The 22997-nt window shown below is 40.8% G+C and overlaps 1 protein-coding gene across 6 annotated transcripts in view; it reads right to left on the bottom strand.

The window, feature by feature from the left end:
* Positions 1-22997, bottom strand: part of TRIM44 (tripartite motif containing 44) — a 213925-nt gene that overhangs the window by 165512 nt on the left and 25416 nt on the right. For all 6 annotated transcript variants that reach the window (XM_049889415.1, XM_049889417.1, XM_049889416.1 and 3 more), the window contains exon 2: positions 20167-20244. In XM_049889415.1, the coding sequence (XP_049745372.1) occupies positions 20167-20244 (78 nt within the window). The remainder of the gene's footprint in view (positions 1-20166; positions 20245-22997) is intronic.

Genomic DNA, 22997 nt, shown 5'->3' with positions numbered 1-22997 from the left:
AAACCTTTATGCTTCTTCTCATTCTCTATCAGGAGTACTAACTAACAAACAGATGTTTTCAACCTAGTCCAAAATGCTAAGGACAAACTTATGGATCATGACATCCACTGAGATTCAGAGCCCAAAGAACAGATACCCTGGGAGACAGGGTGTATGGTAGGTTGGGTACTAGGGGGAAAGGACATACTAAGGGCAGGAGTGGAACGGCTTTACAAATTTCCCTTTCAGGTTCCACTTCACTTCCTGGCCATCAAAACCCCATCTTTCTAAAAATTTCACAGTTGTCCAAGAGCAACAGGCCCTTCAGGCACCCTTCATGCCGGCTATCTGGGAGTCATGCGATTTCCAAGTGGGTTTCTTAGGACTTCGGCCTCTGTCCTCTAGCTCCCCAAAAGTGAGAGGTGTAGCCTCATACTCCTAACTATAACTACATGTGGTGTTACACAGAAAGAGAAAATTCGACATACTCAGAGGAAAGACATAATGAAAAACCCCAAAATAAAACAGAGCCAAGAGAAGATAGGCCTGGCAGCCTGCTTCTGAAAGATCACAGCCTTAACAACTTCTACAGCACAGTTCTGTTCAGCACACACGAAGCTGCCATGAGTCAGAATCAACTCCACAGCAACTAACAACACCATGAGTGGAAGTAATTTGATTAAAAGAAACATTTACCCCTTCACCTCCTTGAAATACTTCCCAGTGCCTTGGTAGTGGTTCCCAGGAAAACCTCGCCTGAGGGACCTGGGTTCTCTATGCATAAGTAACCTTACAAGGAGGTTTCCCCCTCTGGTCAACTGACTGACCTCGGAGTTTTGAAATCTCCAGGCCCTAGATTACAAGTAAGATGATATATCTTTACCACAGTTGCATCAAGGCAAAATGCTACGTTTAAGTTATGTGAGTATGACTAGTTTTCGGTGATGTAATTTGAAAGAACTGGAGATTATTTGTGAATGGTCAAAACTAACTAGTAAACATATGATTGTTCTCATTAAAGCTGAGTTCAACCTTCTAGATTTAACAAAAAAAAAAAATGCTTCTGAGAAGTGCAGTGACAAAGTCAGGTTTAGAAATCAATCCTCCTCTGGTCCAGTCCAGTGTCCTTTCTGCTACAACATATTTCCTTTTAATGATCTCTTTCTGCTTGCTTCAGGTTCTTCAAAATCATTTTCTCTTAATTGAGATGTTTCCTCAGTTAATAGGCTGCTTCTGTTGTTATCCCCATCTTCCCCCCTTTTCCCTCACGTGAATCTTGGGATAAAGGGTTTATATCTGAAGAGTTAAGTCTCATCCCATGGCACTTTTTGTATGTTCTTGTAGTTAGTTATTTCCAAGCTAGGCCAGACCCAAGGGGCTTGTAGACTGGCACTTTACACATACATAATTAAACACATAAAACCTTGAATTAGACGTCTGTACTTAAAAACAACACCCACTCAATGTGCTTGACATGGGCTGGAAGTCATTAATTCTCAGCTAGCTGGCCTGAAGGAAACCAAGGTTTTACTCACTTTTCTATTATGGGCAGATTATAAAAACAAGACTTCTAGATAGAAAGCACCATGGTTTAAGAAAGATTTTGTTCCAGAAAAGTGCTGCCGAGGTAAACAGAGAAAAATGGAACAGGGTCAGGAGCAGAAAGCTACACAAGAGGAAAGCATTCCGGTCTATATGGATTGAAGATTTCAGAAATACTAGTTCTAGTAGCCAAATTTCCTGCAAAGTTTAAAGATGCCACCTCCAAAATCAACAAAGAAAATTGTAGACTGCATGAAAATATTGTGTGAACACCCTAAATACCTCCCCCCAAAGGTCAAAAAGTCCATTTTTAGACTCTTCCTCATCTGTATGGCCACTATTCTAAAACAGAAATACCAAAAAGCAGGAAAAGGAACTTTTTCAGATGCTGCAAGCTGTCTGCATTCCCCAGCACAGTGTTCTCCCAGGCTTCACAAGAACTTTCAGGTTGGGAAGCTCAAAGTCAAGGCTTCTGCACAGCCTCCAGGGTTTACTCTGCAACTGTACTCCAAGGGAGCTCCTTCCAAGCTGCTGCCAAGGCTTCTGTGAAGACAGGCGAGGGAACAGCTTCATCAATGAGGAGGACAGAGGCATTTTTCAGTGGATGACTAGATCTCCTACTTCCTATGTCTCCTGTGTATGGGTGGAACAGCCACTGTTGAACAAAACAACTGCTCACTCTCCAGGTCTGGAAAATTATCCAGCAGCCAGCCTCAAAACATGACAGGAACCATGTGCTAAATACCATTACTAACATTCTCACTGATGTCAGACATATTCCTGACAATCTGGACAGAAGCTGGACTTGCTTGGGTTTTACAAATGGGGTGTTGAGAAGGGTGGAGGAAAAGATTATCTTTTTTAAACCATTTCTCTCATCATCAGAAGCTTCCAGTCAAAGGCAGTTATTTTTACCTCTTTACCTCCTTTCATTACCCCTACCCTTTGTTAATGATGAACCATCCATTATCTACTTAATGACTCCTGGTATCCACTCAATGAAGTTGTAATGATATTTATTACTGTTGTTATTATTATTTCTATTATAAAAGACTAAGAAATACATCAAAATGTTGAAAATGGCTATCTCTGAGTGGCGAGATTACAGTGGTATATAGCTGGCAAGTAGTAAGGCAAAGGAGGTTTACCCTCAGGCCAGGCTGTTCTAAAGACAATGCTCTGACAACTACTGTTATGTCACATTCTGCTATGGAAAAGGAAACTGAGCCTCTGAGAACCAGGATTAGACCCCTGGGAAGCAACTTGGTACAGAAGAAAGCACTGTGGATGGGATGTCAGAGACCCTGTTAGTCAGTCCTGTCTTTCGGAACTGAGTAGCTGTGTGACTTTGGGCAACCCACTTACCTCTCAGGGCTTCAGGCTCCTGAGATGTAAAAAAAAGAAAGGCCAAACTCAGTCTCCTTTATTTCCAAAATGATACAACTGCTGTATTCATTTTAGAGTCTTGGAGCAATAATTTCCCAATCTACATTTGTCTCTAATTACATTTGCTGCCAAAACAAGACTCGTGGGACTAGGAATCTAATTTAGTAGTTGTTAGGGTACAGTCATAATAACAAGTAGAGTTCAGAATAATCCTTTTCTTTTGGCAATGTTTCTCTATCAAGCATTTATCCTCTCTTACCTTTAACCACCAAGTTTTTTAGAAAATTACATAACACTTGCTGCCCTGACTCCTCCACTAGTAAAGACTCCACTAGGAGACTACTAATCACCACCTCCATTCCACCTCACTACCAAGCTCTCTCGAGCATTTAGCACTACTGCACCTCCCTCGGTCTTTTCCATTCTTTCCTCCCATGCTTTCAGTGACCATGAACTTCTCTGGCTCTCTGGTTACTGGCTTCATCCCTGCAATTTTACACTCTCTCCTATTGACTCTAATGGAGAAACTCCTCTATACCAGGGTTTCTCAACCTTGGCACTGTTGATTTTTTAAGCTGATAATTCTTTGTGGGAGAGGAAGGAGGGAGGACTGTCCTGTGCACTGCAGGATGTTTAGCAGCGCCTCTAGCCTCTAAGGACTAGATGCCAGTAGCATCATCCTCCCCAGTTGTGACAACCCAACATGTCCCTAGACGTTGTTAAATGTCCTCTGGGGGCAAAATCACTTCCCATTCAGAAGCACTACTTTATACCCTCTTCCTTAGCTATTTCAAACCATTAGGAGATGGTGCCTAAGCCTGGATTCTCCCTCCAAGTTTCCAGGCTCATAATTCCTCTTGACTGATGCATATCTCCACCTTGATACTTTTCCATTACCCAAACCATCAAGTATCAGACTGAAGCCTCCTTATCACTGCTACCTGTTTTAAGTGCCCCACATACTAGGCATTATGTCAAGCACTTTATACTCACTACTTTAATTAATCATCACAATGATAGCATGAGATGGCCATTATTATTATAACCATTTTACAGATGAAGAAACTGAGATACAGACAGGTAAGAAACCTGCCCAAAGTCGTACACGTAGTGATACCATGGCTTAGGCAATCAAGTAGGCTCCAAACTCTGGAGTCAAGTTTTATTTTCTCCTCCAGATAATAGGTTCCTTGGCTTAATATCTTGGAAGAAATCATGACACCTTAGCTTAGGGCCTTGCACATAATGGTGGGCAATACATACTTGCTGAACTGACTGAATGTCAAAAACTATCTCAAATCTGCCCCTCTACCACAATCTGGCTGAAGAAGAAATGCTCCCCCACATATACATGAAAACCCCCTTCTGTGCATTCCTGTCCTCCTACTCTCCATTAAAGTCTCAGATCCACTCTTTGAAGCTCCATTTTAGCTCCACCGCCTACCCCACCTAGGTTCTTTAACCTAGTCCCACTCCTTCATACCACTAACTTGCTGAACCAAAATTCTAAGTCACAAAGAGCTTCTAGGTGACTGAGGAAAACTGCTTATGATCCTGAGCCTACCTCTAACTTGTTCTTGGCCCTTTCTTATCTCTCCATGGCCCTGAATTCTTAGCTTTTTAATTCTGACCTCAAATCCCACCTTTGCCCCCTTTAGACTTAGGGCCTCTTCTCCTTTATATTTAGACCTTTGCTTTGTTTTATACAGTCTTTCGCTTAGCTTGTACCTTTGACTTCCAGAATCACACTCCCTCTGATAAGAACCTCAGACCTCAGTCATATTATTCCAGACCTCCTCTATTTCTGCCTAGAGTACTTCTTCCTGAGACTATGCATTTTTGTACTTCAGCTTAAATACTGTATTGTTTTTTAAGAGTTTCATAAATATTACCCTGTAATATGCTTCTTTTGAATCTCCCCCCTTCATGTTTCTCCCTCTCCATATACAAACATAAATACACATCCATGTCTATATGCATAAAATACACCTAAATTAATAAAGCATTAGAAGCTTAGGACCATGCTTCCTAGAGGCTTTGTACTTGAAAAGCACCTAATAAACACTTGAATTGAGTCTGCTAATCAGCTGTGAAGTGGATAGCAACTGTGCATCCCTAGTCATTGAGGAAGACATAATCACAGCAGATTGACAAGCAGACCTCGGTGAGAGAGGTAGGAGATCTAACCACTATGGTTGTGGCATCACTGCCAAGCATCTTCTCCTCCCAGGGCTGCTTCTTCATGCTGTCAGTTGTTATGACTTCATTGCCATGACAACCTGATGTGTAACCTAGTGACACAGCACTGAACTGGATGTACCAAAGAACAGTTCACAGGGGATGCTGGGCTCACTTTGAATCAATACTATTACTGCTTTTAAGATGCTTCTTTCTTTGCCTGACCCCAGGGTGCAATAAAGAAAGCAATTACAAACTTCTGAGCACCACTTTTCCTGAGTGAACAGGAAAACATTATGGGTGACCCTCCTGCAGAAATGTGAAAATATAAGAATGGGTTCCCAGAGACACCCAGGACCTGTAACAACCAAGAGGGAGAGCTTCTATTGTATCTTGTTTTCTTGCTTTATTTCTACCTTAATCTGCATATAAACTAGAGAGACAGCTTCTGCTTCAGGAGTTATTGTGTAGTTAGTGGGAGGTGAAAAGTGACAAAACACAGAATTATACTATTTTTAAGCCTGTTAGACTTGAATATACAAGGAAAGCTATTTTATCTGAAGATTAAAGCAATTTTAAAACAAAACTCACCTCAACCTCCATTCCAATTCTCCATCCAAAAACCTCCCCTGCAAAGCCGGTTATTTGTATATGATAGAAACCACAAAACCAAAACAACCACACGCCACCAGAAACGCTCAGGCAAAGGGCACTGAAATGTAAGCTTCCTGTTTTCTGAAGCCTTCTTTGCTATGAGGCTCACAATGGTGAAGCATGTGGAGTGGTAGAAAAAGTACTGGTTCTGTTAACTGTATCCTTCTGAAACTCAGAAAGGTGAAATGGGGGTAGTAATATTGACCTCATAGATATTTCTGTGACATTTACACAAAATAATACATGGAAAGAACTTAGTCTTCTCTGGGCACATAGGAACATGTTCTGGAACATGCTCTGGTAATTAGGGACAATAGTCTCTGTGAACATGTATTATGTGCTTTTCATGTGGCATGCACTGAGTTCTCTCAGATGAAGAGTCCTCAACAAGCTTACTTAGAGGAAAAGAGGGCCTACACCCTTGGAAGTTCAGATTCTAATCTCCGAGGGAACACAGGAAGGACTTTTGTAGGCCCTAAAGAGTGAGGATGTCAATACAGTGGCTTCTTGCATCAATTCCAACAAATGGCCACAGGCTGTCGGGGAGCAATGGCTGCCTTTTCCAGTTCGATAAGATCTGACTGGGCTTCATCTCAGATACAGTCTACTTCAACGATACAGGAGCCAAGCAGAGAGAGAACAGGAAGGCTGGGTCATATCCTGGTCCTCAGCACTTACAAACAGTCTCTGGATAGAGTCAGCTGTTCAGCCTCGCCACTTGCCCCTATCATATTTTCTCTCCTTTGCCGAATAGAACCCTATTCCATCCCCTTGGGCACCTAACAACCTGCTTACCTATGAGCCACAGGGCTTGTTAACTAGCTACAATTGTTAAAATACGTCTTGGGTTATCAAAGGCCCTGATACCAAATCATCCTCATTTCTCATCTCCTCAAAAGTTTCCATTTTCAGGGTACTCATTAATAAAAGTGTAATACGATTAGTCCCACTTTACAGAAGACACTAAAGGCAAGCTCAGGCACATTAAATGATACAGGTAAAAAGTGCCAGTATGTGGACTCAGGTCATCTGACTACAATGTCTATGCTCTTTTCGCCATACTCAAAGCATGATATACTCAATATGAGATATCCCCTCAAAATTCTGAATAATCTCCGGCACAGTATACTATTCCCAATTCATCTTATATATGTAAAAAGTTCATAATTTCCTACAACTACTACTAATTCTATGTAGCTGTCATAAAAAGGCAATTTATTAGCATCATTAGCCCTGTGATCTTAAACAAGTCACTCCAGATGTTTCTGCATCTGTAAAATGAAGATCATAATGCCTAACTAATCAGGTTGGATTAGGAACTGAGCTATCACCTGTTGCGGAAGCGAACAAAGCAATTCAACAAGGGGATAGTGATCAACTGGATCACTGGGTTGAATGGAATTTCTTTAAGCCACAGAAAAACCTGATGTATTTTGCCTTTTGGCTAAATGCAGAATCAATCAAGGGAGAAGGTATTTTCTCAAACCTTATGTTTACATATACATAGAAGCATCTACGCATAGGCCTGATACAGACTGGGGTTTGTATTCTGTAGGTTTAGCCTTTTAAGATGGTCAAAGAAAACACATTTTTCCTTGAGCAAGCCTGAACTCTATATCCTAACTGAATGAGAGGTTGAACTAACATGAAAAGGGAAGGAGGGGGCAGGAGACAAGGTGACACTTAAATAAAAGTCTGGGTGGTTTTATCACTATTATCACAGGAAAGTTTTATATCTAGGTACCCGGCCTCCTAAATTAAATGTCAAATACAATCCCGCAGTGGAAATGTGAAGCACTGCTGCCTATGGGGAAGTCCTGACAGTTCTACTCCCCTCTCCACGTCAGCTGCTTAATCAGCCCTTCAAGCTGTTGGCAAGGAGTATATTATTGAGTCTCCTCCATCAGTGCAGAGGGGAGCTGCAGGACGCAGAGGAGGATAACGTGTTAATTTTAATAAGTCATTTAAAGTTCAACCACTTTGCTTTCTAACAATGCTCTAGCCTACCAAGAAGCCCCAAAACCATAACTACTGTAGTTTTAAAATTCCTAGTGTCCACTGAAAGAGCCCTGGTGGCACTTCGTTAAGCACTTGACTGCCAACTGAAAAGTGGGTGGTTCAAACTCACCAGTTGTTCCACGGAAGAAAGATATGGCGGTCTGCTTCTGTAAAGATTACAGACTTGGAAACCCCATGGGGAAGTTCGACTCTGTCCTACAGGGACACTATGGTTGGCATTGACTCAACAGCAACTGGTTTGGTTTTTGGTTAGTGTCCATTGGTACACTGGCTCAATTAGCAGTTCTGGGGTCCTAAGAGAAATAACAGCTAAAGGGTAAAGCTGCGGGAGAAAGGGTAAAAGGAAGTAGGAGGGGAGGGAAGAAACTCAGTGGTGTTTGCTTTAAAGTAGGGATATGGCTCCTAATGTATCTCTTAAATGCGACTCTTAATTTTTCTTTTTCTTTTAATTCGGCACCAGGCAGTTTTGCTAACTAGAGAGTATGCTCCATAACAATAAACATAATTGCTTCTATGCATTGATTTCTTGTTTCTACTGGGAAGATATGAACACACAGCTGCACACTCCCGAGGCAGATATATTTGCCTTGATTTGAACAGACAATAGAGTTATACTGAACAGTTACTCTGCAGGCAGGCAAGGCTCACAGAGCCAGACAGCTAGGTTGCACTAGCAAGAGATTTCCAACTGTGGAGATTTAACTCAGTTTACCTGCATATCATTATCACTCAAAGAGTTATCAATGGCCCTTTTTTTAATTAAATCAAAACCTGCAATCTGTAAGTGTCGCTAACCCTGGGAAGTGTTAATTGATCAAAGTATAAAAGTCTGTTGTTGTTGTTAGGTGCCATAGACCTTATGCACAACAGAAGTAAACACTGCCTGGTCCTGAGCCATCCTTACAATCGTTGTTATGCTTGAACTCATTGTTGTAGCCACTGTGTCAATCTACCTCCTCGAGGGTCTTCCTCTTTTCTGCTGACTCTGTACTCTGCCAAGCATGATGTCCTTCTCCAGGGACTGATCCCTCCTGACAACATGTCCAAAGTATGTAAGACGCAGTCTCACCATCTTTGCTTCTAAGGAGCATTCTGGTTGTACTTCTTCCAAGACAGATTTGTTCTTTCTTCTGGCAGTCCATGGTATATTCAATATTCTTCACCAGCACAATTTAAAGGTGTCAATTCTTCTTCGATCTTCCTTATTCATCATCCAGCTTTCACATGCATATGATGTGATTGAAAATACCATGGCTTGGGTCAGGCACACCTTAGTCTTCAGGGTGACATCTTTGCTCTTGAGCACTTTGAAGAGGTCCTTTGCAGCAGATTTACCCCATGCACTGCATCTTTTGATTTCCTGACTGCTGCTTCCATGGCTGTTGATTATGAATCCAAGTAAAATGAAATCCTTGACAACTTCAATCTTTTCTCCGTTTATTATGATGTTGCTCATTTGTCCAGTTGTGAGGATTTTTGTTTTATGTTGAGGTGCAAGCGATACTGAAGGCTGTGGTCTTTGACCTTCATTAGTAAGTGCTTCAAGTCCTCTTCACTTTCAGCAAGCAAGGTGGCATTATCTGCATAACGCAGGTTGTTAATGAGTCTTCCTCCAACCCTGATGCCCCGTTCTTCATGTAGTCCAGCTTTTTGTATTACTTGCTCAGCATACAGATTAAATAGGTATGGTTAAAGAATACAACCCTGACGCACACTTTCCTGACTTGTAACCAATCAGTATCCTTTGTTCTGTCCAAACAACTGCCTCTTGATCTATGTAAAGGTTCCTCATGAGCACAATTAAGGGTTCTGGAATTCCCATTCTTCACAATGTCATCTATAGTTTGTTATGATCCACACAGTCGAATGCCTTTGCATAGTCAATAAAACACAGGTAAACTTCCTCCTGGTATCTTCTGCTTTCAGCCAGGATCCATCTGACATCAGCAATGATATTCCTGGTTCCACGTCCTCTTCTGTAACCGGCCTGAACTTCTGGCAGCTCCCTGTCAATATACTGCTGCAGCCATTTTTGAATGATCTTCAGCAGAATTTTGCTTCGTGTGGTTTTAATGACAAAAAAAAAAAAAAAAAAACCCCAGTGGCGTCGAATTGATTCCGACTCATAGCAACCCTATAGAACAGAGTAGAACTGCCCCAAAGAGTTTCCAAGGAGCGCCTGGCGGATTCGAACTGCCAACCCTTTGGTTAGCAGCCATAGCATTTAACCACTACGCCATCAGGGTTTCCGATATTAGTGGTATTGTTCTATAATTTCCACATTCGCTTGGATCACCTTTCTTGGGAATAGGCATAAATATGGATCTCCTCCACTCAGTTGGCCAGGAAGCTGTCTTCCATATTTCTTGGCATAGACGAGTGAGCGCCTCCAGTACTGCATCTGTTTGTTGAAACATCTCAACTGATATTCCATCAATTCCTGGAGCCTTGTTTTTCGCCAATGCCTTCAGAGCAGCTTGGACTTCTTCCTTCAGTACCATCAGTTCCTGATCATATGCCACTTCTTGAAATGGTTGAACATTGACAAATTCTTTTTGGTATAATGACTCTGTGTATTTCTTCCATCTTCTTTTGATGCTTCCTGCATTAACACTTTCCCCATGGAATCCTTCACTATTGCAACTCGAGGCTTGAATTTTTTCTTCAGTTCTTTCAGCTTGAGAAATGCCCAGCGTATTCTTCCCTTTTGGTTTTCTCATTCTAGGTCTTTGTACATGTCATTATAATACTCTGTCTTCTCGAGACGCCGTTTGAAATCTTCTGTTCGGTTCTTTTGCTTCATCAATTCTTCCTTTTGCTTTAGCTGCTCGACGTTCAAGAGCAGGCGTCAGAGTCTCCTCTGACATCTACCCTGGTCTTTTCTTTCTTTTCTGTTTTTTCAATGACCTCTTGCTTTCTTCATGGATGATGCCCTTGATGTCATTCCACAATTCGTGTGGTCTTCGGTCACTAGTGTTCAATGCATGAAATCTATTCTTCAGATGGTCTCTAAATTCAGGTGGGATATACTCAAGGTCATACTTTGGTTCTCGTGGCCTTGCTCTGATTTTCTTCAGTTTCAGCTTGAACTTGCATATGAGCAACTGATAGTCTGTTCCACAGTCGGCCCCTGGCCTTGTTCTGACTGATGATATTGAGGTTTTCCATCATCTCTTTCCACAGATGTAGTCAATTTGATTTCTGTGTGTTCCATCTGGTGAGGTCCATGTGTATAGTCACCATTTATGTTGGTGAAAGAAGGTATTTGCAATGAAGAAGCCGTTGGTCTTCCAAAATTCTATCATTTGATCTACGGCATTGTTTCTATCACCAAGGCCATATTTTCCAACTACTGATCCTTCTTCTTTATCTCCAACTTTTGCATTCTACTCGTCAGTAATTATCAATGCATCTTGATTGCATGTTTGATCAATTTCAGACTGCAGCAGCTGATAAAAATCTTCTATTTCTTCATCTTTGGTCCTAGCGGTTGGTGCATAAATTTGAATAACAGTCGTATTAACTGGTCTTCCTTGTAGGCGTATAGATATTATCCTATCACTGACAGCATCGTACTTCAGGATAGATCTTGAAACGTTCTTTTTGACGATGAATGCAACACCATTCCTCTTCAAGTTTTCACTCCCAGCATAGCAGACTATGAGATTGTCTGATTTCAGCTCACTAATTTCATTAGCTCACTAATGCCTAGGATATCGATGTTTATGCGTTCCATTTCATTTTTGACAATTTCCAATTTTCCTAGATGCATACTTCGTACGTTCCAGGTTCCGATTATTAATGGATGTTTGCAGCTGTTTCTTCTCATTTTGAGTCGTGCTACATCAGCAAATGAAGGTCCCAAAAACTTTACTCTATCCACATCATTAAGGTCAACTCTACTTTGACGAGGCAGCTCTTCCCCAGTCATCTTTTGAGTGCCTTCCAATGTGGGGGGCTCATCTTCCAGCTAATGCTTTTCAGAAATAGACTGCTGGGTCCTTCTTCCTAGTCTTAGTCTGGAAGCTCAGCTGAAACCTGTCCTCCATGGGTGACTCTGCTGGTATCTGAATACCGGTGGCATAGTTTCCAGCATCACAGCATCACACAAGCTTCCACAGTACGACAAACTGACAGACGCGTCTAGTTATTAATAAACAGGTAGCTTATTTTTCAGCAAGGCTCAGAAAGCCTGCCGAACTCTGTGGAGGGGAAGCTGTCCCCACATCCCTCACAGTCATACCGTTGCCCTTCGGCTGGAAACAGTGGCAGTTCTCAGGAGCAGGAGGAAGTGAGAAACAACTACCATTTATAGGATGCTGACCACATGTCAGGCACTTAAAACGGATTATCTCATTTAGTCTCCTTAAAACTTTATGAAGTATGTACTATTATCCCCTATTTTGCAGCTTAAAGAAAGAAACAAAAGCCACTAAGAAATGGAGAAGTTAAATTCAGAATTTGTCCAAGGTTCCACAGCTATCACTGCTGGAGCTGACCTGTCATGGTACAGTCTGAATCCAGGGGCTGAGCTTTTAATAGCTGCAGTATACTGCCCTCCCTGTCAGAGGCTAACATCAGGTTTCTGACCCTTCATCCCTGCCTACAAGAGGAAAAGAGAAATAAAAAGAGTCACTGCTGACACTTCAAGTGAAAAGACTGAAAGGAAAAAAAAAAAGTGATTCAGACATTAAATTTTTCTCTCTCTTGTATCTCTCTTCCCCCTCCTTTTTTTCTGCCTCCTTACCTCTCTTTTCTAATAGCTATATTGAGAGAGTCTACATACCATACAATTCACCCATTTAATTTAAAGTGTACAATTCAGTGCGTGGTAGCATATTCAGAGTTGGGCAACCGTCAACACAACTTCTGAACATTTCATCTCCCAAAAAGAAACCCATTACCCTTTAGCAGTCACCTCCCATTCTCCCATCTGTCCCAACCCTCCAGCCCTGGGCAACCACTAATCTACTTTGTCTCTAAGAATTTGCCAATTTTAGACATTTCACATAAATGGAAACATAATATTTAATCTTTCGTAAGTGGCTTCTTAACATGTTTTTAAAGTTCATAGCTATTGTAGCATGTATCAGTACTTCATTTTTTTTATTGCCAAATAATACCCTATTGTATGGATATGCCAACATTTATTTATCCATTCATCAGGTGAGGCACATTTGGATTGTTTCCAGGTTTTATCTATTACGAGTAACACTGCTTGGAGCATTCATGTGCAAGTTTTTATGTGGACACATGTTTTCATTTCTCTTGGGTATACATCTGGGAGTGGAAGTGCTGGAATATGGTAACTCAATCTTTAATCTTTCGACAAAGTGCCAGACTTTATTCCAAAGCAGCTACACCATTTTATACTCTCATGAACAATGTATGAGAGCTCCAATTTCTTTATACCCTAACCCAGTGAACTTCTCTTTACTGAGAAAAATGTAGAGCTGTAGCCCTGAAAGCTGTCAATCAGACTCTGCTATAATTGGCTGAGTGACTTCAGACAAGCACCCTTACCCTCTCTGGTGCCTCAGTTTCCTCAACTGTAAAGTAGGGAGATTAGAGGAGATGGTCTCAGATTTCCCATTAATCTCCATATTTATTTAGCCACATCACATGAGACCCTCTGACCAATGAAGAGGCAGATCCTGTGAAATGGGTAGTTTGAGGCTGGCTGTACCACTATGTATCTGATTTTCCACTAACTTGTTTTCCACTGTGCCCCAACAACCTTAGACTGTGACTGTAATGCCTGCCTTAAAACAAAACAAAAACTGCTCAAAGAATCTGTTTTGACAACTAGGAAGAAAACAGAAACATCTCTTTAGGTAAAATTTCCCACTGGTGGTAATGGCAGATTGGCCTAGAAAGTTCAAGGAAGAAAGGAGATTCAAATGATAAAAATGCATGCATTTATAAGAGATAGTGTTAGGTGAAAAAACCAGAATCTAAAACTATATATATTCATTTTAAAATGGTTAACTTCAGGTTATATGATTTTCGCCTCAGTCAAGTTTTTTTTTTTTTTTTTTTTGAAAAAAAAAAACTACATACACAGAATAATACCAATGTTTGATCTAAAAAGAGAAGTACCATAAGTGCTTCTCAGAGTATGGTCTACAACCATGTGCATCAGAATCACTCAGACTGCATATTAAAAAAAAGCAGATCCCAGAACTATTGAGTTAGATACTCTGGGTAGCTCGAGGGCACTGGGTTTTTGGGGTATGCCTAAGAACCTGCATTTAAAAAAAAATGCAGGTAGTAAAAGAACGGGTGATTTTTTTCTTTCTTTCTTTTTTATACTTGTCTGTATTTTCCAAATTTTTCTACAGAGAACATGAATTACTTTTAGAACTGAAGTTAGAGGGGAAAGAGAATTGTTTTGTTTTGATAAGGGCAGGGAGATGGTAAAAGGGGGAAAAGAGCTTATTTTTCCCTCTTTCTGCTACCCAAGTGTCTATGGAGGATGGAAAGGAGCGACTTTTCCTTCTGAGTGGTATCCATGCCTCAGAGCCTAGACTGTGCCTTGGAAGGCACTGGTGCTTTTCCTATTTGGTGTCCTCTATTAACCAGTTCCAGCTGTTGAACCACTTGGCTCTGCTCTTCACTTAGCCAGGGCTGGGCCTCAAGGATTATTGTTGAATGCCATCAAGTCAATTCCAACTCATAGCAACTCCACATGACAGAGCAGAACTGCCCCATAGGGTTTTTGTCTTTTTTGTTTGTGGCTATATTATCTTCACAGGTCTTTCTCCTGCAGAACCACTGAGTGAGTTCGAACCACCAACCTTTCAGTTAAAAGTCGAGCTCTTAACCATTGCGCCAGCAGGACTCCTTAGGTCTCAGGAACAGGAGTCCACATACAGTACCCAACCAGAAAGGACATCTGTCCCCCTGTTCTAGGAGGTGTTATGCCTTCTTTGCCATCTCCCCACATTTTCTACTGCAAAAGGCCATTCTCCAGTTCTGGGGCTCTGGGATTGTGTGGAGCTGTGGCTGCAAGATGCCATGAAAAGGGAAGTAAAAGAAGAGTGTAAGGGAAAAATAGTGAAGAGCCTTATTGCTAGGGATGTCAAGATGTACGCATGTCTACTCACTCATAGATTCAACAACAGTGTGGGTATGAAGAACACGGGTTTCGGAATAGACCAATCTTTAAGTTTAGGCATGGTTCTACCACTTACAAACAACTTAATCTCTCCAAGCCTTGTTTTACTCATCCACAAACTAGGGCAAATAATACTGCTTATTTCCATAGGATTGGTGTAAAAGAAATATGTAATGCCTATCTATTACTATGTGCCAGGAACCATGCTAATAAAGGATTAAGACACAGAGATAAAATAAACACAATTCATACTCTCCAAGATTCCCTGAGGAGCCCTGGTGGTGCAGTGGCTAAAGCTCTCAGCTACTAAGCGAAAGGTCAGTGGTTCAAACTCACCAGCCACTCTAAGAGACAAAGATGTGGCAGTCTGCTTCCATAGAGATTTACAGCTTTGTGAACTCTATGGGACAGTTCTACTCTGTCCTATAGGATCGCTATGAGTAAGAATCAACTAGATGGCAGTGAGTTTGGTTTCTTGGTTTGATTAAGGTTCCCTACTTACAACTTCTCTTTTTTTTTTTTTAATGAAAAATACAAAAATAGGTCAATAATTCTCATAATTTCCCAACCAAAGGAACACTCTCACATGAAGCAACTTCATAACTGAGGCATCTCAATTCTTTGTCTCAGATGGTTGAATAAGCACTGCCCCAGCGAATACTTCTGTCATGGGTTGGGCATGGATCAGGATGAGGCCTGGCTTAAACCTGGTGAATAACAGGCCACTAACAAGAAGAATTCAAACTAGGTTTTGCTTACATTCATTACCATTGTGCACATAAAACCTACAATTATGACAAAAGCTAGATCAGCACAGGAAAGTGAAAGACTCGGCTATGTTCTATGCCAATGATACCAGCTATTAAAAAGGACTATAAAGCTTTTTTGCAATTATGAAATCTATATAAATGGTTAATAAAATAAGAAAACCATTCTCAGATCTATTTAACTAATTTCATGTTGTTAGACAATTATCTGGTTTCATGCTTTGGAAAGAACATCTCTACAGATCGGAAAAAAGAAGAAAAGAAAACGACCTGGTATGTTTCACGTAATCTTGGTATGACCAAATTCCATGTTTAATCTCATTCCAATTAGACACAACAATGTGAGCCACCTGGCTCCAGTTTTTCAAAGCTTCTTTTTTGGAGAATAACTTTTTATAAGATTAGTATGAAGTTGAGATATGTAACTGTGTTTTCAACTGTTTGCTTCAAGCACACCAGTTATAGGAAACAATGAAAAGCGCATCTTAGAGGGATAGAAAAAGCAATCAATACATAACAGAGAAAGTGGCTGTTATTAACTGCATAATAAAAGGTTAGTTTGATTGAGCTTAGCATGTTATGTTTTTGGCTCAATGCCTTCTGAGGGTGTGGGCTGGGAGAAGGAAGGGAAGAGAATCAATGTATTTTTCAAGCCTAGGTTTCCTCTGGATAAACTATGGAAGATAACTGCATAGTCAATACAAAGGAAATCTGTGAATGTAAAGACCTCAGAGTACTTTAAATTTCCTAAAAATCCAGGTATGCACATGCGCGTGCGCACGCACACACACACACACACACACGCACGCGCCTAACTACTACATCTTTTAATTTCCCTAAAGCAAGCCTAGCCCAAAAATCCTGCTTTGTGCAACAGATGTTTCTGAAAATATTGGGTGTGAAATTTTTTTTTTTTTTTTGCAAACTGAATCGTCAAACATATGAGGATGGCTTATTATTTAAAAGACCACTTCCTATTAATCCTTTTTGCAACTAAAGGTTGCTTGCGTTTACAAGTAACTTTTTCACTGTATTCCAGGTTCTAGTTCTAGATACCTAGAAGTAGTCACCTTTAAAACAGGGCTTGCCAAAGAAACATGCAGTGCTTACAACTTTGTCTAGTCCTGTGTCTTATTCAGGGAGCCCTAGCGGCACATTGGTTAAAGCGCTCAGCTGCTAACCAAAATGTCAGTGATTTGAATCCACCAGCCACTCCATGGGAGAAAGATGTGGCAGTCTGCTTCCATAAAGACTTACAGTCTCGGAAACCCTATAGGGCAGTTCTATCACGTCCTGTAGGGTCACTATGAGTCAGAGTCAACTGAAGGGCAATGGGTTTTGTTTTGTTTGTGCCTGGTTCCTGTCCGCAGGCTGGCCCTAGTGGCTGGAATTTGATGTCTCCTGCTGTTCCTCTGGCTTCAGGACTCAAGGTCCATGCTTGGATCATTACATGGGCTTTGATCATCCTCCTAAATCCTGACTAGGACCTCTTTCCCTCTTTTTGGCTTTGCTATTTCTCTGATGGAAGTGGCAGTTTAAAGCAACCCTGTCCTCTTAGGCAGCCTGAGCTGTGACTCCCCAGCCTACCTCTCACCTCCCTCCCTTATGCCTCTGCCACCTCTGCTCAATTTTTGTTTTGCTTGCCTGGATTTTTATTTACTTAATTTCTTTTCAAGTTGAATTACTTGGACTTATTTCCAGGGGCTTCTTCTGGTTATTTGCTGAAAGCAATGCAAAAAATCAAAATAAGAGAAGGGGAAAGTAGCCAAGGTCCAGAACACTGGTTCTCAAAGTATGGGCCCTGAACCAAAAGCACCAGCATCAGCATTCCCTTCAAACTTGTTAGAGATAAGAATTCTCCAGTCACCCAGGTGTATTGAATCAGAAACTCTGGGGGTGGGTCCAGCAGTCTGTATTTTAATAAATCCTCTAGGTGATTTTCATACACGCTAAAGTTTAAGAACCACTGGTCTAAAAGGAGAAAGAAGGCATCTGACAAATGTTTTGGACAAAATGAGGCTAACATTAAGAAAAATTCAGTCTATATTATTGATGAAGAATGCCTAGGATATTCTGTGTAATAAAAAAAGCAATTTTAAAACCCCAGGTATAGTATAATTTTTGCAGAAAATTAAAAAAAATATTCCCATATGGGAAAATGTCTAGAAGATTACACAGTAAAATGTTAATACTGGTTAACTTGGGGGAAATAGGTTTACTTTTTTTCTATGAATATTTTTATTTGTTTAGTCTATAAGCATATATCATCTTATAATTTTAAAAATGGTTAATTTAGGCATCTTCCACTCCTCTTTGGCAAAACTCAGAAGTAAAAATTAACAGAGGCCCCAGCAGTCTTCAGTGTCTGGATTAATCAGGCTTTGTGATGCTTTAGGGAATTCTAGGGGAAGTGAGGCAGAGATAGTGCTTGGTCCTCCATGACTCAATCAGTGCTTCTATGTAACGGCACTGTGGCAGAAATGACAGGTTATAAAGCCTGAGAGGTTCTGCCTTTCTTAAATAGGCCAACTTAAAAAAAGGGAATGGTGGGGTTCTGAGGGAAAACAGAACAAACCAGAATCTTAAAGATTCTCTTGGGACACACCAATTTATTTCTACAGAAATTTTCTTTGTTGCAGAAATTATATATTTAAGCGGCCTATTTTTTAACCCCCTTTCTGACCTGGCAGTCATTCTGCAATTATGTTCTCCCGTCTTCAAGCTGGCTTTAAGTATACACAGCATACGAAGATGGCAAACTAGGAAGGGACGTGGAAGTGAAATAGGTTGGTGGCAAATGATCCAGGCAAGAAAAAGAGAAGTAGAAAAGAGGTGAGTCTGCGCAGATATATTCAAGATCAAGTCAGGTCCCTACAAACATTCTTTAGCTTATTATGATGCATCATGGGAAAATCCTAAGGCTTCCATTGGTTGCTCTTCATGGGGCCACTCTGGCAAGTTTCCCACCAGAAGCACTACATGCATCACAAAAGATCCAAAAGCATTTACCTGTGTTATACACAGAGGCCACTCAGTCTCATTTGCACACATCCTCTCCCTCCACTGTCCGCTGACTACAGTCAAGTGGGTGTGGCAGAAACAGAAAATACAGTTGTCTCCCTCAATATAGCTGTTGCCCCAGAAACCAGAGAAGCTTGGTAAGAAAAGCTTTCAGTAACCTTTAATAATTAATTGGTTCATCTTCACTAAAGGAAAAACTACTCACACCAAGAGTCCTCCTACCCTGGGCTAAGAAAGTTGATAAAGGTTACCCCAATATTTCAATATTTTTGTATCTAATCTGGACCCCTAACCATACCAGAAGACAAGAGATCGCCAATCCCCCAATACTCTGAAGCTGTATGAAGATAAAATTATTTTGTAGACTGGTGGCAGCAGTCACCTTTTGAAAAGACTGTTATGTCTGTGGCTTGGCCTCATATATAGTGTTTCAGCTTGGAAAACTGAGGCACAATGTGTTTATATGGCAGAAAGGAGGTGGAACTCAGTGCTTGGTCTCCAGCATGATATGAAAGAAAGAGCACAAGCATTAGAATCAGAGTTTGAATTCCAGCTCTAATCTATCCTAGATTTGATGCAAACGACTCTACCTCTCTGAGCTTCAGTGTCATTATTAAAAAAAAAAAAAAAGGGAATAATAAACTCTACTTTACAGGGTATTGCAGTGATCCAAGGTATGTAAGACTCCTAACACAGTGCCTGGCTCTCAATAGGTGCTCAAAAATCGTTAGTCCCATTCCCTTTATAAAAAACTTCTAAAGGAAAAAAAACAAAAAAAGAGGAGATACGAAAAATAAAACGAAGTCCTGCTCCTTTCCCTATTTAATTGCGAGAGGGTCTGACTCTCAGGCTGAACCAGCTGGCACCAAGAGCAGGTAGTGAGCGCCACAATAAATGTCTGGGTACGAGAAGGAGTCTGTGTTAAGTCATAATCCGTTCCTAATCCACCTCCGCCCTCGCATGGCATTTCTCACAATATCAACCATCCAGCCCCCAACATTTTACAGAAAAAACTGGAAGATTTAAACCATTTCCCAGATCAGACTCCAGGTCATGAGGACAAAAGCATTCTCAGTGGCAGCTGGTTCTTGCAAGGGGGGGAGAGATAAGATGCAAGTGCTGAACACCAACTGGATGGGTCTGGCCCCTGTTCCAGTCCCCAGCATTAAGCTGATCACTATCTCAGATGCCTTTGGCTGCATTTAATGGACATGGAGGACACAAGCCTCAAAGGCCTGGTAAAGGAAGATGAAAAAATGTATTTGTCTGTAGTTGGGGGAAAACAATTAATGGTTTTGTGTTCTAAGTCAAAAAATAGAGAAGGGAGAAAAAATAGATGACTTACCTCTAGGCATATTAGGACTCTGCCCTGTTTCTGATGAGCAGGCTTAATTAGGTCTTACTGTAATGTTCAGAAAGATGATCATTAGCGTCCCTCAAACTTAGCTCCAGAAGGATGAAATGGGGATACAACACCCAATCAACTTCCAAAATAATACTTACTTTAGGGTCTGAGCTCTTGAATTTTAACCTTTCCACCAACTCTATCATAGCCGCCTTCAATCCGCCTGAGTCTTTGCTCTGGAAAGAAGAAAAGTTAGGGATCACTAGACAGCATTTTGTTGCTCTCACAAACACAAACAGCATTTCAGAGGACAATGAAAAGGACCTTAAGCAGTTTTTTCTTCTTATTAGCCGAGAGCACCGAACCACTAAGGAGAGCTGTTACTCCTCTTCCCCTTCTCTACAGAAAAAGAGGGTCATGACATAAATTGCCCAGTGACCTGGGAAAACTACTGAAATGAAAATTAAATGCAAGTTGTACACAATGACTCATCGCTTCATCTCAGGGCTCAACTGTGCTAGTGAGGGCCAAGGCTCTGCAAAAAAAAAGATTTCCATTCAGGGTGTCTATTTTATGGTCTAGTGATTTTTATTTTGAACTTCTACATGTCAAACACAGGACTGTGCAATATCAAATATTCTTATAAAAATGAAAACAAAGAAAAAAAATCTCAGGATTTAACTGGAAATTATTAGGAGCTCAGGTTTTTGAGTCAGACACGTAAGGTTTTGAATTTGGGATCTGTTTTTAACTGGCTGTCTAACCTCAGACAAAATACTGAATTTCTCAAAACTTCTTCCTCTTCTATATGAGAATAAAAAAAATTTTTTTGAAGCTTAACTGAAACAGTGTTTGTTAAGTCCCTAGCACAATATGTGGCACACAGTAAGTGCTCAAAAAATGTCAACTGTTGTTATTATTTCTGCACTGTAATGATTTAGAATTCTGTAAACATCAAATAGAAGTAAAATGTGAGCTCCAAATGCAAGCCACATATGTAATTTAAAATCTTCTAGTAGCCACAATAAAGACAAGTGAATTCATTTTAATAATATATTTTACTAAAGTCAACATGACCAAAATATCACCATTGCAACATGTAACTTCAACATGTGACATTTTATATCTACTTATTTTTTATACCAGATCTCCGAAATCTAATGTGTATTTCACACCTACAGCCCCATTCAATTTGCCCTAGCCACATTTCACGCGCTCTACAGCCACATCGCTACAAGTCAGAATCGACTCAACGGCAACAGGTTCAGTTTTTCAGTATAGCCACATGAGGAGTCCTGGTGGCACAATGGTTAAGACCTTGGCTGCTAACCAAAACGTTGACAGTTCGAATCCACCATCACCTCCTTGGAAACCCTATGGGCTAGTTCTACTCTGTCCTATAGGGTTGTATGAGTCGGAACCCACTTTACAGCGGCAGGTTTTTTACAGCCACATGTGGCTCGTGGCTGCTGTACTGGTCAGCATAGATTTCGAGCATAGACTCTACAGTGGCACTAAAAACCCAAGTTAAATCCACTGCCTTCAAGCTGATTCTGACTCATAACAACCCTGTAGGACAGAGCAGAACTGCCCATAGAGATTTCAAGGCTATAAATCTTTACAGAAGCAGAATGTCACATCTTTCTCCCACAGATCAGAGCAGCTGGTGGGTTTGATCCGCCAACCTTTCAGTTAGCAGTTGAGTGCTTTAACCACTGTGCCACCAAGGCTCCAGAGAGCTTCACTGCCTACATTCAAATCCCAACTCTACCACTAGCTGTATGACCTTGGGCAAGTCACTTAGCCTCTCTGTGCCTTAGTTTATCTGTAAAACATGGCTAATAGTACCTACTTCATAGGGTTGTGGTAAGATTAAATAAGTTAATGCCTATCAAGGTGCTCAGAACAGGGCTGGCACACGGCAAACACAATGTAAGTGTGAGACATTATTATTACTGTCTGTCTCCCTCATGATGTTTTAAGTTACTTAAGGGTAAGAACCATATTTTTTATTTCTTTATTTCCTGTGCACAGCATCAAGAGGTATTTTTAAAAGTCTGATGAATGAACGAACACACAATATTGAGACATGAATGCCCTGGTGATAATACATTACATGTATGTAGCACAATCTAATGTCACATGATTTATTTTCTTACCTAAACAACTCTATAGAGTAGAATCAGCACCCTCATTTTACCAGGAAGCATGAAGTCATTTTACCAAACAGTTGTCATTCTTATGGAGAAGGGATAGTAAAGAAGTATTAACAAACACTACAAATATCTCTTACTCAAAACTGGCCCCAGGATCAGGGATATTTTCCAAATTTCAGGAAATGGCAAGATACCATTATATGGATTAAAATATACTGAAGGCAGAGTTTTCCCCCTCTAGCCTCCCTTTTCCCTCAAGACTATACAGCAAAATCTGACAGAACCCAACTCAAACTGCTATCTGCTTCAGATGTGTTCACCAAACACAATTTAGATCACATTTCCATTCAGATGTGGTTCTGAGTTTTAATAATTTATATTTTTAAAAATGATAGTTTATAACTCGCCTGATTTCTTCATCAATTTCAAGTCTTTCATTTCTGTGGTCTCGTACCAGAGAGTTGGGAAAAGGAATCTGGAGGTCACATAACCAGGGAGTGGGTGAGACTTAAAGTACCTAAAAAAGGGTTAAGTTGCCAGACACAATCCTGCTTTCATAAGATGATCAGACAATAAAGCCTGCCTGATGAAATCATTCCTCTAACCTGCTTCTCATTGGCTGAACAAGCAGGTCACTTGTCCCTGGAAAGCTCTCTCCCCCCACATCCCAGCTGCCAGCGCCCATTTTAAGCTCTTCAGCAAGAGCCCTGATATATTATGACTATCCCCCTGGCTTCAGAGAACAGAAAGGAATGCACCAAACTGTGCCTTAAAACCTTCAGAAAAGAAACAGGACGACGACGGAGGACTCCCTAAGAAGCAGCCAGCCTGTG

The sequence above is a fragment of the Elephas maximus genome, chromosome 7 (genome assembly GCF_024166365.1).
Source record: "Elephas maximus indicus isolate mEleMax1 chromosome 7, mEleMax1 primary haplotype, whole genome shotgun sequence".
Lineage (NCBI taxonomy): Eukaryota > Metazoa > Chordata > Mammalia > Proboscidea > Elephantidae > Elephas > Elephas maximus.
This window is presented reverse-complemented; position numbering and strand designations above follow the sequence as displayed.